Source organism: Boleophthalmus pectinirostris, unplaced genomic scaffold (genome assembly GCF_026225935.1).
Source record: "Boleophthalmus pectinirostris isolate CB_2022bp ecotype Guang Dong unplaced genomic scaffold, ASM2622593v1 HiC_scaffold_19, whole genome shotgun sequence".
In the NCBI taxonomy this organism is placed as follows: domain Eukaryota; kingdom Metazoa; phylum Chordata; class Actinopteri; order Gobiiformes; family Gobiidae; genus Boleophthalmus; species Boleophthalmus pectinirostris.
Genome location: NW_026571140.1, coordinates 41,733,067 through 41,747,879, shown reverse-complemented (window position 1 = coordinate 41,747,879; position 14,813 = coordinate 41,733,067). Strand labels below are relative to the sequence as shown.

Here is a 14,813-nt window from a genome sequence, read left to right as displayed (position 1 = left end):
ATTGTACCACTGGAAGCTCGGCGGGACAGAAGAAACATCAGAAGGAGATTTTAAGAACTCGAAGTGCGTTTTGACAGAAAATCAAAGGAGTTTTCAGATTATCTTCGCTTCTGTTGGTGTGAAATGGACTTTTTTGGAAGTTTTTATCATGTTATAACTTTGTTCCCTCATCGAAACGTGTCTGAAGAGGTTTAAGTCATTTAGTGATCTCTCCTGGGACAATATTCGAACCATGTTTATGGTCAAGTCTATTGTAGTCCCTGGTTTAGTCCTGGTTTAGTCCCTGGTTTAGTCTTGGTTCAGCCCTCGTTCAGACCTTGTTCAGTCCTGGTTTAGTCCTGGTTTAGTCTTAGTTCAGTCCTGGTACTCTCTTGGTTTAGACCTGGGTTAGACCTTGTTTAGTCCTGGTTTAGTCCCTGGTTTAGTCCCTGGTTTAGTCCTGGTTCAGTCCTGGTTTAGTCCTGGTCTAGTCCTGGTTTAGCCCTGTTTCAGTCTTCGTTACGTCTTGGTTTAGTCCCTGGTTTAGTCCTGGTCTAGTCCTGGTTTAGTCCTGGTTTAGTCCTGGTTCAGTCTTGGTTCTGACCTGGTCCAGCCCTGGTTCAGTCCTGGTTCAGTCTTGGTTCTGACCTGGTCCAGCCCTGGTTCAGTCCTGGTTCAGTCTTGGTTCTGACCTGGTCCAGCCCTGGTCCAGCCCTGGTCCAGCCCTGGTTTAGTCCTGGTTTAGTTCCTGGTTTAGACCTGGTTCTGACCTGGTTCAGTCCTGGTCCAGCCCTGGTTCAGTCCTGGTTTAGTCCTGGTTTAGTCCTGGTTTAGTCCTGGTCCAGCCCTGGTTCAGTCCTGGTCCAGCCCTGGTTCAGTCCTGGTTCAGTCCTGGTTTAGTCCTGGTTTAGTCCTGGTTCAGTCCTGGTCCAGCCCTGGTTCAGTCCTGGTCCAGCCCTGGTTCAGTCCTGGTTCAGTCCTGGTTTAGTCCTGGTTTAGTCCTGGGTTCAGTCCTGGTTCAGTCCTGGTTCATCCTGGTTAGCCCTGGTTCAGTCCTGGTTAGTCCTGGTTTAGTCCTGGTCCAGCCCTGGTTTAGTCCTGGTTTAGTCCTGGTTTAGTCCTGGTCCTTTTCCTGGTTTAGTCCTGGTTTAGTCCTGGTTTAGTCCTGGTCCAGCCCTGGTTCAGTCCTGGTTTAGTCCCGGTTTAATTCTGGTCCTGACCTGAGCTGTTGGTCTTTCCGTCCCTGAGCGTCTCCAGGGCCATGAACCCGAAGGCGTTGAGTCTGTAGTTGAGGCTGACGTAGACCAGGCCCGTCTCCGCCGCCAGCCGCTCCGAGGGGGAGTACCCGGCCTCGCCCCCGCTCAGCATGTGCAGGTACCCGCCGTGGATCCACACCAGCACGGGCAGCGGGGCGGGCGGCGCCAGCGACGGGGTCCACACGTTCAGGAAGAGACAGTCCTCGTGTCCCAGCACCGAGCCGGAGCTGGACAGAGGCCGGACCTGGGACCAGGAAGTAATAATAATAATAATAATACAACTTTAGTGCAGAAGGTCACTTGTTATGGCAAAAATTAATAAAAAAAAAAAAAGTGGAAAAATAAAAGATAAACATGAAGATATTAAAGAGAGGGTAGTATCCTAAATTAACCTTTTGGCGTTTAGTCCTGGCTCAGTCCTGATTTAGTCCTGGTTTAGATCTGGCTTAGTCCTGGTTTAGTCCTGGTTTAGATCTGGTTTAGTCCTGGTTTAGATCTGGTTTAGTCCTGGTTTTCCTGGTTTACATCTGGTTTAGTCTGGTTTAGTCCTGATTTAGTCCTGGTTTAGATCTGGTTTAGTCCTGGTTTAGTCTGGTTTAGTCCTGGTTTAGATTTAGATCTGGTTTAGTCCTGGTTTAGATCTGGTTTAGTCCTGGTTTAGTCCTGGTTTAGATCTGGTTTAGTCCTGGTTTAGTCCTGGTTTAGTCCTGGTTTAGATCTGGTTTAGTCCTGGTTTAGATCTGGTTTAGTCCTGGTTTAGATCTGGTTTAGTCCTGGTTTAGTCTGGTTTAGTCCTGGTTTAGATCTGGTTTAGTCCTGATTTAGTCCTGGTTTAGATCTGGTTTAGTCCTGGTTTAGATCTGGTTTAGTCCTGGTTTAGTCCTGGTTTAGTCTGGTTTAGTCCTGGTTTAGTCCTGGTTTAGATCTGGTTTAGATCTGGTTTAGTCCTGGTTTAGTCCTGGTTTAGATCTGGTTTAGTCCTGGTTTAGTCCTGGTTTAGATCTGGTTTAGTCCTGGTTTAGATCTGGTTTAGTCCTGGTTTAGATCTGGTTTAGTCCTGATTTAGTCCTGGTTTAGATCTGGTTTAGTCCTGGTTTTAGATCTGGTTTAGTCCTGGTTTAGTCCTGTTTTAGACCTGGTTTAGTCCTGGTTTAGTCTGGTTTAGATCTGGTTTAGTCCTGGTTTAGATCTGGTTTAGTCCTGGTTAGTCTGGTGGTTAGATCTGGTTTAGTCCTGGTTTAGATCCTGGTTTTAGTCCTGGTTTAGATCTGGTTTAGTCCTGGTTTAGATCTGGTTTATCTGGTTTAGTCCTGGTTTAGTCCTGGTTTAGATCTGGTTTAGTCCTGGTTTAGTCCTGGTTTAGATCTGGTTTAGTCCTGGTTTAGTCCTGGTTTAGATCTGGTTTAGTCTGGTTTAGATCTGGTTTAGATCTGGTTTAGTCCTGGTTTAGATCTGGTTTAGTCCTGGTTTAGATCTGGTTTAGTCCTGGTTTAGTCCTGGTTTAGATCTGGTTTGGTTTAGATCTGGTTTAGTCCTGGTTTAGTCCTGGTTTAGTCCTGTTAAATCAACCTTTCGGCGTTTTCTACCATGTTATAATGTTCCCCTATCAGAAACCTGCCTGAAGAGGTTTTAGATTCATTCATGCATGTTTTTTAAAACTAAAACAAATTCTAAAAGATATTTTCTTATATTTTAGAACATGTTTATAGAGGTCTCATTGACTGGGACAGCAGGTTTAAATAAAAATATAATGTCCTTTGTAAAAAAAAAAAAAAAAAACCAAACACTAAACATCCTCTGACCTGAGCGCAGACGCTGCCGAAGCGCGTGGCGTCGTGCACCGAGTCGCTCTTACACTCTGCGGCCACAGGGGGAGCCCACCGCAGGGGGCCAACAGGGGGCGCCGCATACCTCAGGCCTTTGAACGAGTATGCTCCATGTTTCTGAAAATACAAAAAAAAAAAACACAACATGATTAATCGCTGTGTGGAGCGTGTGCACAGTAAGAGAAGTCTCCTGCTTCTGCGGTCGTAAATCAGACCTATTCTGCAAAACGGACTTTTCAGAGTTTTTATCCATGTTAGAGTTGTTTCCTCTCACCATTTACCCACTCAGAGTTGGATTTGTTGTGATTTGTGCATGTTTGTGGTTTTAGGTTCTTTTTTCAGACCAAGAGTTTGTTTTCAGACCGGACAGTTTCCTCAGAGTCACGTGATGTCGCTGTGACGTGTCGCTCAGCTGATTTGAACAGATTTTGGCGCCACCTGCAGTCCGACTTCCTCATGACAGAATCCCATATTCAAACCCTAGAGGTACAAACCTGGTTTAGTACCTGGTTAGTCCCGGTTCAACCCTTGTTGAGCCCAGACTTAGTCCTGGTTCAGTCCTAATTCAGTCCTGATTTAGTTCTTGTTCAGTCCTGGTTAAGACCTGCTTTAGTCCTGGTTCAGTCCCGGTTTAGTCCTTTTTTAGTCCTGGGTCAGCCATAGTTCAGTCCCAGCTCAGTCCTGGTTCAGACCTGGTTCAGTCCTGGTTCAGTCCTGGTTTCAGTCTTGGTTCAGTCCATTTTTAGTCCTGGTTTAGTCCTGTTTCAGTCCTCGTTCCGTCTTGGTTTAGTCCCTGGTTTAGTCTTGGTTCAGTCCTGGTTCAATCTCAGTTTAGTCCTGGCTTTGTCCTTTTTTAGTCTTGGTTCAGTCCTTTTTTAGTCCTGGTTTAGTCCTGGTAGAGTTCTGGTTCATTCCTCGTTCAGTCCTGGTTTAGTCTTGGTTCAGTCCTGGTTTAGCCTTGGTTTAGTCCCTGGTTTAATCCTGGTCTAGTCCTGGTTTAGCCCTGGTTTAGTCCTGGTTTAGTCCTGTTTCAGTCTTCGTTCTGTCTTGGTTTAGTCCCTGGTTTAGTCCTTGTCTAGTCCTGGTTTAGTCCTGGTCTAGTCCTGGTCTAGTCCTGGTTTAGTCCTGGTCTAGTCCTGGTCTAGTCCTGGTTCAGTCCTGGTTTAGTCCTGGTTCAGTCCTGGTTTAGTCCTGGTTTAGTCCTGGTTCAGTCCATTTTTAGTCCTGGTTTAGTCCTGTTTCAGTCCTCGTTCCGTCTTGGTTTAGTCCCTGGTTTAGTCTTGGTTCAGTCCTGGTTCAATCTCAGTTTAGTCCTGGCTTTGTCCTTTTTTAGTCTTGGTTCAGTCCTTTTTTAGTCCTGGTTCATTCCTCGTTCAGTCCTGGTTTAGTCTTGGTTTAGTCCTGGTTTAGTCCTGTTTCAGTCTTCATTCTGTCTTGGTTTAGTCCCTGGTTTAGTCCTGGTTCAGTCCTAGTTTAGTCCTGGTTTAGTCCTGGTTTAGACCTGGTTTAGTCCTGGTTTAGTCCTGGTTTAGTCCTGGTTCTGACCTGGTTTAGTCCTGGTTTAGTCTTGGTTCAGTCCATTTTTAGTCCTGGTTCAGTCCTGGTTTAGTCCTGGTTTAGTCCTGGTTTATTCCTTTAGTTCTGGTTTAGTCCTGGTTCAGTCCTGGTTTAGTCCTGGTTTAGTCCTGGTTTCAGTCCTGGTTCAGTCCTGGTTTAGTCTGGTTTTAGTCCTGGTTCAGTCCTGGTTAGTCCTGGTTTAGTCCTGGTTTAGTCCTTGTTCAGTCCATTAGTTTAGTTCCTGTCCTGGTTCAGTCCTGGTTTAGTCCTGGTTCAGTCCTGGTTCAGTCCTGGTTCAGTCCTGGTTTAGTCCTGGTTTAGTCCTGGTTTAGTCTTGGTTCAGTCCATTTTTAGTCCTGGTTCAGTCCTGGTCTAGTCCTGGTTCAGTCCTGGTTTAGTCCTGGTTCAGTCCTGGTCTAGTCCTGGTTCAGTCCTGGTTTAGTCCTGGTTCAGTCCTGGTTTAGGCCCAAAACGGACTTTTCAGAGTTTTTATCCATGTTAGAGTTGTTTCCTCTCACCATTTACCCACTCAGAGTTGGATTTGTTGTGATTTGTGCATGTTTGTGGTTTTAGGTTCTTTTTTCAGACCAAGAGTTTGTTTTCAGACCTGACAGTTTCCTCAGAGTCACGTGATGTCGCTGTGACGTGACCTGCAGTCCGACTTCCTCATGACAGAATCTCAGGCGTGTGAGAGTAAAAAAGGCCCCTCGTCCCGGTTTATCGTCCCGTGGGGATGTTTCTGTATTTTGATTGCTTCTTTAATCCAGCGACGGTGTTTGTTTTCTTCTGTCCCAGTGACGTTTGCTCCATCCCAGTCCAGAATGTGTTTTTCTCTTTTACAGTGGTTCACAAACAGACAATTTGAGTTCTTGTTTGTGTTTTGTTGCTCGTGTTTCACTTTCATTGTTTCCTTCTCGCATTCTGTCCTATGTTCCTTTTTTCGTGCATTGAACATCCTCCCTGTTTCCCCGATGTTGTTTTATATGATCTGTTTTATTGCAGGACATGCAGGGTATTTGTATATGACTTTACATTTATGATGCAGTTCTATTTTATCTTTTCAGTGGACGAGTAATACATGCACCATCAATTTTGGACTCATGGTGCAATCCATACTGGGAAGGATTTTCCAAAAAAGTGAGCATCAAACCGCCATGTTTGATTGATTTATTTATTTATTTGAAGAGGGAGAATGCACATTAATCAACATCAAAACAATGTAAATGTGCCGGAGTTCGCTGATAAGAGCTAATTTGCATCGGTAGTCCCTTTGCCAGATGTCAAAAAGGCATCATCCTAAAAGAAAATACACTTAAAAGTTACACATCAAAAATTACACAAATGTACAGTAAGATTACAAAAATACAATAAAAGTTTTCGCGTTCACACATGCGTTTCTAAAAGCCACTTTTTAGCATTCGTTTTAAAAGCAGAGCGTGAGGGAGATTTCCCAGTGGGATGTGTCCATTGACAAAGTCGATCTTTTCAAGTCTTTTGAACCAGATCACTTTTGTTTCTGATTCTGATATTATCATATTTTAGTTATGGGATTCGTTTTCCGCTGTTAGGATCCAACAACCACACAATTACGATGTCTGAATCCCAAAACTAAAATATGACAATATCAGAACCAGAAACAAAAGTGATATGGTTCAAAAAACTTGAAAAGATCGACTTTGTCAATAGACTCATCCCACTGGGAAAACAAACATGGAGGTTTGATGCTCACTTTTTCAGAGGATCCTTCCCAGTATGGATTGAGTAGGGTGACCAAACGTCTGTTTTTTTACTGAAAACCCGGACATTTGCATCACTTTATAAAAAAAACCCCGGACAAGACACAAAATACAGACATGTCCGGGGTTTTTTTTTTATAAAGTTGATGCAAATGTCCAGGTTTTCAGTACCGTTCATTGGGGGAATTAAACTGAGCGTCTCTCGTAGCGTCTGTGACTCAGAAGGAGCGAGACACAAACAGTCGGTCAGTCTGCAACACACCGAAGCACAAATGCACATTTAACAATGACTTGTACAAGAAATTCTCCGTTTTCCGTCCCGGTCGGGACAAGTGTGAGTCCATGTGCACAGGTTGAGGTGAGAGGACAGTGTCCCTCGTTTATCACGGGAGTTATGTTCTAAAAATAATAAAATAAATAGGTGAAATCCGGGAAGTATCAACTTTATATTTTACAATTATTCTATCTGTGTTCAGGCTGTAAAACCTCAGCACAAACTTTATACACTTTTCTCAGACAGGATCGACAGGTGCAACCCTTTTTACTTCCTTCTTAAAACTTGTTGCTGCTGTCGTCCTTTTGTTATTTTCCTCCTTCTTTATGTAACAAACTGAAGATTCATTTATTCCGTAATGGAGCCAACAGCGCAGAGTCCTGCACGGGGCCATTTTTGGAGACCCCCAGTACAACACCGCACCTGCGCAGTACAGGACCGCACCTGCCAGTTAACCCGAGATTATATCAAACTTTTGCGCTGCCTACGCCACGGACTGAACCAAGACTAAACCAGGACTGATTCCAGGACTAAACCAGGACTGAACCAGGACTGAAACAGGACTCACCGTCAGGACGGGCTCGGAGGCGACCGCAGGAGAAAGGACCGGCTCAGCTCCACACCTCACGGAGTTAAACGCGGCAATTGCCCGATCGCGCTTTGCGGACAAACTGCTCGGTGTTCTCTCTCTTAAATGCAAGATTAGTCCTGGTTTAGACCTGGTTTAGTCCTGACCCATTTACTACCCGCCTGTAATACACAATACGCGTTCATACACTGTAAAAAAAATTGCATAAAAAAAAAAAATCTGAGAAACGGTGAGACCCCCCCCCCCCTCCCCCAAGGTGTCCGGGTTTTCACAAACGGAAATATGGTCACCCTAGGATTGAGCAATGACCAGAAGTCCCAATTTCATGATGCATGTATTACTCGTCCACCAGTTTTCTCTACGGTTTCACTGGTGTGTTGATATTATTTTTTATAATGGTTCTATGATTATAGTTTTCTCATCGCCCTCTGCACTTTTTCTGTTATGCCCCTTATAAATGCATGTTTGAGTACCGTATTTTATTTACCGTATAAGTCGCACCAGCCAAAAAAATTGCATAATGAAGAGGAAAAACACATCCGCTTCCTCTTCTGTGTCGCTGTCGTCAGACTCAGCATCAGTTCCAGTTAGAATTATTCCGGCCTTTCTGACTCCCGACAGGATGGTTTCCTTGGTTTTCCTTCAGAAGTTGCTCTTGTGAAGTTTCTGTCTGATGTCGTGAAGTGTTTTATATTAATCTTCCGCGGCTGTAAACTTTCCGTCGTCCATCACGAGTCATTCCCGATGCGACGCTCCGTGTTTACGCGACTGTAGTGGTTTTACAGAACGTATTTTGAAAGGGCATCGGAAGTTTATTTTGACAACGCCTGCTTATTTCATGTCTTTCCCCGGATAAAAGCCGGGAGACGATCCGCTGACGCTGCAAAATTAGAACTCCAACCTAATTTGAGCAGCATGTAGCGTCATGACGTTGAAAATCAGTGCACTTTTTTCTTTTATTAAGTCGTTTTAGATGAATATTGTGATGTAAAATGTATAAATTATAACAGAATGATCCATGGGTTTCATAGATTATAACTACAGAGCACACACAAGCACGATATGTCTCCTTTTGCTGAATTCTTGAGAGGCTCTGTGGCTCTGCTCGGCTGCTTTTCCACGCTGCTCTGACAAGGACACGTTCAAGGTTCGAGTACAGAGGCCAAAATATGAACTTTTGAGACGAAAATACTCTACACTTCTGTTTTTCTTCAGGAGGACACACACAAGAGGACACAGAAGTGAAACTCACAGCTGCAGCTGCTTCCCTGTTCAGAGTGGAACGTGTCACAATAATCATTACACAAAACACACTGTCCTTGTGTCTGCGCGAGACTTATAATCTATGACCAGTGTTGGGGAGTAACAGATTTACCCTTTTTTTCACCAAACCAGGTCTAAACCAGGTCTAAACCTGGTCTAAAACCAAGTCTAAACCAGGTCTAAACCAGGTCTAAACCAGGTCTAAAACCAGGTCTAAACCAGGACTAAACCCTGGGTATAAACCAGGTCTAAACCAGGACTAAACCAGTAAGTAAGTAGTAAGTCTTTATTTATATAGCGCTTTTACAGACATTTTCTGCCCACAAAGACGCTTTACAGACCATTATTCAGCATTATTCATTCACTCTATGCCCTGGTGATGGTAAGATACTGTTGTAGCCACAGCTGCCCTGGGGCAGACTGACAGAGGCGCGGCTGCCATGCCACTCGGCGCCATCGGTCCCTCCGACCACCATCACTCACACACACACCACTTTCATACGAGGCCATGTGGGTGAAGTGTCTTGCCTAAGGACACAATGTATTGATTGTATTTAACTGATCTTGACTCTCAACTGTTCTTGGACCTGGAGCAGGTTTTGTGTTGATGGGGGAAACCGGAGGAAACTCATCCAGACACGAAGAGAAACACAAACTCCACACAGAAAGACCCGGGCGACCCAGGGATCGAACCCAGAACCTTCTTGCTGTGAGGCATGAGTGCTAGCCACTCATCCACCGTGCCGCCAACCAGGACTAAAACCAGGACTAAACCAGGTCTAAACTAGGTCTAAACCAGGACTAAACCAGGTCTAAACCAGGATTAAACCAGGTCTAAACCAGGATTAAACCAGGTCTAAACCAGGTCTAAACCAGGTCTAAACCAGGACTAAACCAGGTCTAAACCAGATCTAAACCAGGATTAAACCAGGTCTAAAACAGGATTTAACAGGATTAAATCCTGCTACGTGTACGTGTCTCCTCTTCTTCTATCAATAATATTTTTAATACGGTTAAGTAAAGTCGGGGCTTTTTATTGTCTTTTAGCAGACAAAACATCTCGTCTTTGTTTCTCTACAGCAAATCAAGTAATCCAAAGTATTCAGATTACATTACTCACTTTAAGTAATTTAATAGATTCCGTTACAAACTACATTTAGGGGTGTGTAATCTGTAATCTGTAGGGGAATACATTTTAAAAGGAACCTTCCCAACACTGTCTATGACACTTCAAATCACAATACTGATCCAAAACGACTTAATAAAAGAAACAATTGTGCTGTTCAACCTCTGCATGCAGCCGTTAGGAGAGTTAATGTGCAGCAATAATGTGTCCTGCTACAATCTGCAGACGACACTCAGATCTACGTCTCACTGGAGCAGAGGACGATGGACCAGTGGACTCAATTCAGAATTTTTTTGTGAAATCTGATTGTTTTGGCGAGGTCGTTCAAGTCTCCAATCAAATGCGACTTGTGTGTGATCCCCAGTGTGAACTTTAAAGGTCCCAAAAGTGTTTATGGAAGTCGTCTAAACTAGGCCCGTAACGATAATCAATAAATCAATTAATCGTACGATAACTTTTAACGAGCTCGATCACTTTTCCGGCCGCGGTAAATTCTATTTGCAGCTTGTTTTTTTTTTTTTTCCTCACTCTCTCTCGCTCTCAAAAAGGGTGAATGTTAGAAGGTTTCTCTCGCTCTCCGACTCGTCTCGTTTAACAAGTGTAAACCATCCATGGGGAAGCAGCAGAAATGGTCGACTCTTATAAGTACTTGGGAACTGTGTTTGATTCGTCTTCAAGGTTTGATAAGAACACTGAGCACATCGTCAAACGAGGACAGCGGCGGGTTCACTTCACTTTTAACGTGTCGTCTAACATTTTAAATATTTTTTTATCATTCTTTTATCGAAAGTTTGCTGACCTTTTCTTTTATCTGTTGGTTTTATGGATGATCTGTGAAGGACGAGAACCAGTCTGAACCAGATTGTAAAAGTGTGCGGCAAAATCAGTGGTGTTCAGACGGAGGATTTGGCGTCTGTGTGGAGACATCGGGTGTTACAAAAGACTAAGGCCAAACTGAGCCTAACCATGTTCTGCTATGTTATGGCGCCACAGCAAAAGACCAACCGCTACGCCAAATCTTTTATTCCTTCTGCCATAAGGATTTTAAATGGAAAGTGAAATTGTTACTGTGTCCCTGATGCTCTGTGGTTTGAACGTACGGTGTCTGTCTTTCTATTTCTTTATTGTTTATAGATTGTGCATGACCAGAGATGTGCGAACTGAATTGCCCTTTGGGATTAATAAAGTTGTTGATTGATTGATTGACGCTTGAACCAACGTGCGCTGTGTTTTATCAACACAGCGGATGCGCGTGTAGTCTGAGTGCAGAAAGCTCCGCTGTCTGTGCGGCTAAACATGAAGCCGCAACACAAGTTAGCGCCGCTGTCAGAACCAAAACAGTTCATGGCCGAGTGCCAAAACAAGTCACGATGCCGAATCAACACTGGTGAGCGGGACACGTCTCAACAGCCACATGCATCAAATTCAGCAAGCTCAAACGATGAGAAGAAATGTCTCAAACCCCAACAGCCAATATAAACCCAAACCCCGAGCGACACAACTAGCCCCGCCCCCAGGAAAGAGCGAAATCCACTGAAATCCCACAAGACACCGACACGACACCAGACAGAACAGAGGCTCCATCATAACGAAATAACATCCAGTGTCACGGGTTAATATAAACACTTAAAGGTTGTATGGAGGATTTTTTTTGTTTCAAATTGTCAATGATAGATTATAGAGATGCAGTCGCCTTGTAATTATGATGACCAAAAAAAAGAGAATAAAAATTCATCAACTCTGGACGTGGTGGGGCTAAACATTTGCCAATAGATAACGACACTGCCTCGTTATCTGTGAGCTGACAGGCTGTCAATCAAACTCCCTACGTTTCTAGTGTAACTGACTTGCCTGCGCCGCCGGTACGTGGTTTACGTACGACTGTCACGCAGTCCACAGACGCAAGACGCACAGACGCTGTTTACTCCACCAACGCAACAGTTCTTAGCGGCTTTTTTTGACCTATATCTTCCTCGCAGTTCGCCCAAAGTTTGTTGCAATGGCGACAAGAATCCAGGAGCAGTTAGAAGCAAAAGAAAGTCCGTTTTTGAGGTCGCTGAAAGAAGAAGACAAGGGGAAAAGCAGCGAAGCCAAACTAAGGTGATTCTTGTAGATTCATTCCAGCGATGGCGCGACTGAAGCAGACGAAGGGTCTAAAGACTGACGCACTGGTCCACAAATTACTCCTGGACAGGAAACTTCTGCTTATTATGAAAACGTACTTTATTTCCAAGAGCTGGACAAACGTTTTTCAGGACACGAAAGCGATATCCTATGTCTGAAAACGTAATTTTCAAGGCAAAGAAAGAGTCCGCTTGCTGCTGCGTGTTGTAGCTAGTTCATTCACACTGAATCTCCGCGCACTCTTCTCTGCTCCCCTTTCCTGCTGCTGTCCCCGCTGCCCGATCCACTCTTCCCCCTGCTCCTCACTTTTCCGGGCACGGAATCTCCGCGCACCCGCTCCCCCCGCTCCTCACTTCTCCGTCTTGCCTAACCAACACTGTAGTTAGTTGTTTACAAGTCATGTGCAGCTGTAAACAAACCTGTTTCTGGCGTAAGGAGGAGGCAGGAGGAGGTGTTTCTACGTAGGAGCTGTGGGGGAGGGGGGGTGGTTTCACACATGCGCAACATTTGAAAAAGGACAAACAGTCGCTGGATTTCTCCTTCCTTGGAAAATCCTCTATACAACCTTTAAATGACCAAAATGACGAGACTCACAGCTGCAGCCACAGAGACACGAGACATAATATTCCAACGTAAGTCAACGACTAAAATCACTTTTAAGGGCAATTTTGTTACAGAGACTTAATAATCCATTTTATTTATTGTTTTGGTTGTGTTTGGTTCAACAATGGTTTATTCAAGTGCATTTTTGTGAACAAGTCCTCGCTGTAAACCAGACTTACATTAGACTAGTCCTGTGTTAACAAGTCTGTTGTATTTAGGCCTGTTGTTTTTGTTTGTCTTACAGTTCCTGTGTTAAATGTTATTTAGAATGTACGGTTTATTGATCTTTGAAAGGGCGTATTTGCATTTTTATTCCATGGTCACTATATTAGTTGAAATTGGTCTCAAAATGTCAATAATATCGTTTATCGCAATAAATTCTGGGTCAAGTAATCGTCCGGCAAAATCTGTTATCGTTATAGTCTAAACGTGGACATGAGCATTGAGCACCTGGAGATTTTAAAGTTGTGAGTGACTTATCCATGCGTTTGTCTCCAGTAGGTTAGACACTGTAATGTTCTGCTCACTGGTCTCTCCAAACGAGCTGTGAGACGCTGCAGAACATCCAGAACATCCAGAACATCCAGAACATCCAGAACATCCACAACATCCACAACATCCAGAACATCCAGAACATCCAGAACATCCAGAACATACAGAACACTGCAGCTCGGGTCCTGACTCGAACCAGAACTACGAGCACATGTGTCTCAGGACTCAGGTCTCTGCACTCCCTCATGAGGCTCAGAGACTTTAAAGCGGCTCTGTTTGTACAAGTCTGTCCATGGCCTAGATTCAAAGTCCATCTGCGGCGTGTTAGTGCCACATGAACCAACTCGGACCAGCCTCCTGCTGGTGCCCAGAGTCACGACTAAACAAGGGGAGTCAGAGTTTCAGACTCACGCAGCTAAAACCTGGAACAGTCTGAACATGTGAGACAGACACAACTCTGACTCTGTTTTTTCATTTTTGATTCCGCACTCCTCACTCTAATTTAATGTCTCTCTCTGTCTTTTTTTATGATGATTATTTATGTTTTTATTTGTTTTTATTGTGATTTTAATGTTTTTCTTATTCTGTAAAGCACTTTGAATGACTTTGTGTACGAATTGTGCTACACAAGTAAACTTGCCTCGCCTTGCTGACTTAAGCTGAAGTTCTACTGTGCGTAAAAGTAAAGCTGTAACAAAACTCTTCACATGGAGCCAAACAAGAAATAATAAAATCCACGCAAAAGTGTTTGCAGTTTGACAGGGAGCGAGAGACGAGAGAATGAAGAAAGAGAGACAGACGTGATGAACGAGCGAACAGACAGAACCCACAGTCATCCTCAGAGTCCAAACCAGTGTCTGTCTGTGTGTGTGTGTGTGTGTGTGTGTGTGTGTGTGTGTGTGTGTGTGTGTGCGTGTGTGTGTGTGTGTGTGTGTGTGTGTGTGTGCGTGTGTGTGTGTGTGTGTGTGTGTAAAAGCTTCACTGCTCCTGTTACGAACCAGCGCTAGGGACAAAGGAAAGTAACACAAACAAGAAGTGATGTAAGGTAAGTGGCTTTTATAAAGTAAATCTAAGTATAATAACAAAAAAAAAGGTGTTTTACATACGATAAATCAAAATTTCCAAATATAACTAAACAATACCTCTACTGGGTTAAATAACTCAAAGAAAATACAAATGCCCAAGGGCCGAGCCAAACTGGCAAATACAAACAAACGGTAGGTCAACAGCGACCCCTCGAGTCTCAAAGTTCTCAGTAGCAAAGGGATGTGACGAACACACGTCCGTCAACGACGGTGGCGAACTGAAACTGACATCCAGCCGCCCGGAGGAACAGGCGCACAGCACTTTTACTGGACGAGGTGATGGGATGTGTAGGAAGGGCATTGGAGGAGCGGGACGTCAATCCTCCAACCAGGCACGAGGAACATCGGCCCAACAGCGACGGGACCACACAGGACATGTGAATATGGAAGGCACACGCGGTAAAACAAACGGGGAGCGACGGGCGAAGCGGAGCCAGGCCGCGAGCCGTAACATCTCCTCACAACAGACATGTGTGTAAGATCATTTAATGAAATAATGGCCATAGGCTTTTATATGGTTTGTGCCTTTTTGATAAGAGCAGCGTCCACGTGCACACGTGTCCTGTGTGAAGGAGAGGATGGATGTAAAAGTCTTAAGCAACACGCGAGACACATGCTGAAATGTTTGACTAAACTGTTTCTTTAGACATTCTTGGAGGCAGAGCTAAAATAATCTTGACAGTTAGACTAAGTTCAGTCTGCAGCCTGAAGTGACCCAAATCTGATTTTTTGGCCTCTATGTTCCTGTATCTGATCTTTTAATGACAGTCTGAACGACACAGATCCAATTTTTTCAAATGTGACCCAGGACACTTGGATATGTGCTCCTGAAACTGATACATATCTGATCTTTTGACATGTGACTTCAGTGTGAACGGCCAAAGTGCATTCATCCACCTACAC

The 14,813-nt window shown here is 44.2% G+C and overlaps 1 protein-coding gene across 1 annotated transcript in view; it reads right to left on the bottom strand.

Annotated features, from left to right (window-relative positions):
- Window positions 1-14,813, bottom strand: part of si:ch211-71n6.4 (para-nitrobenzyl esterase) — an 83,893-nt gene that overhangs the window by 42,397 nt on the left and 26,683 nt on the right. The window contains 2 exon segments of the mRNA XM_055154617.1: window positions 1,200-1,479; window positions 3,038-3,178. Coding sequence (XP_055010592.1) covers window positions 1,200-1,479; window positions 3,038-3,178 — 421 coding nt within the window.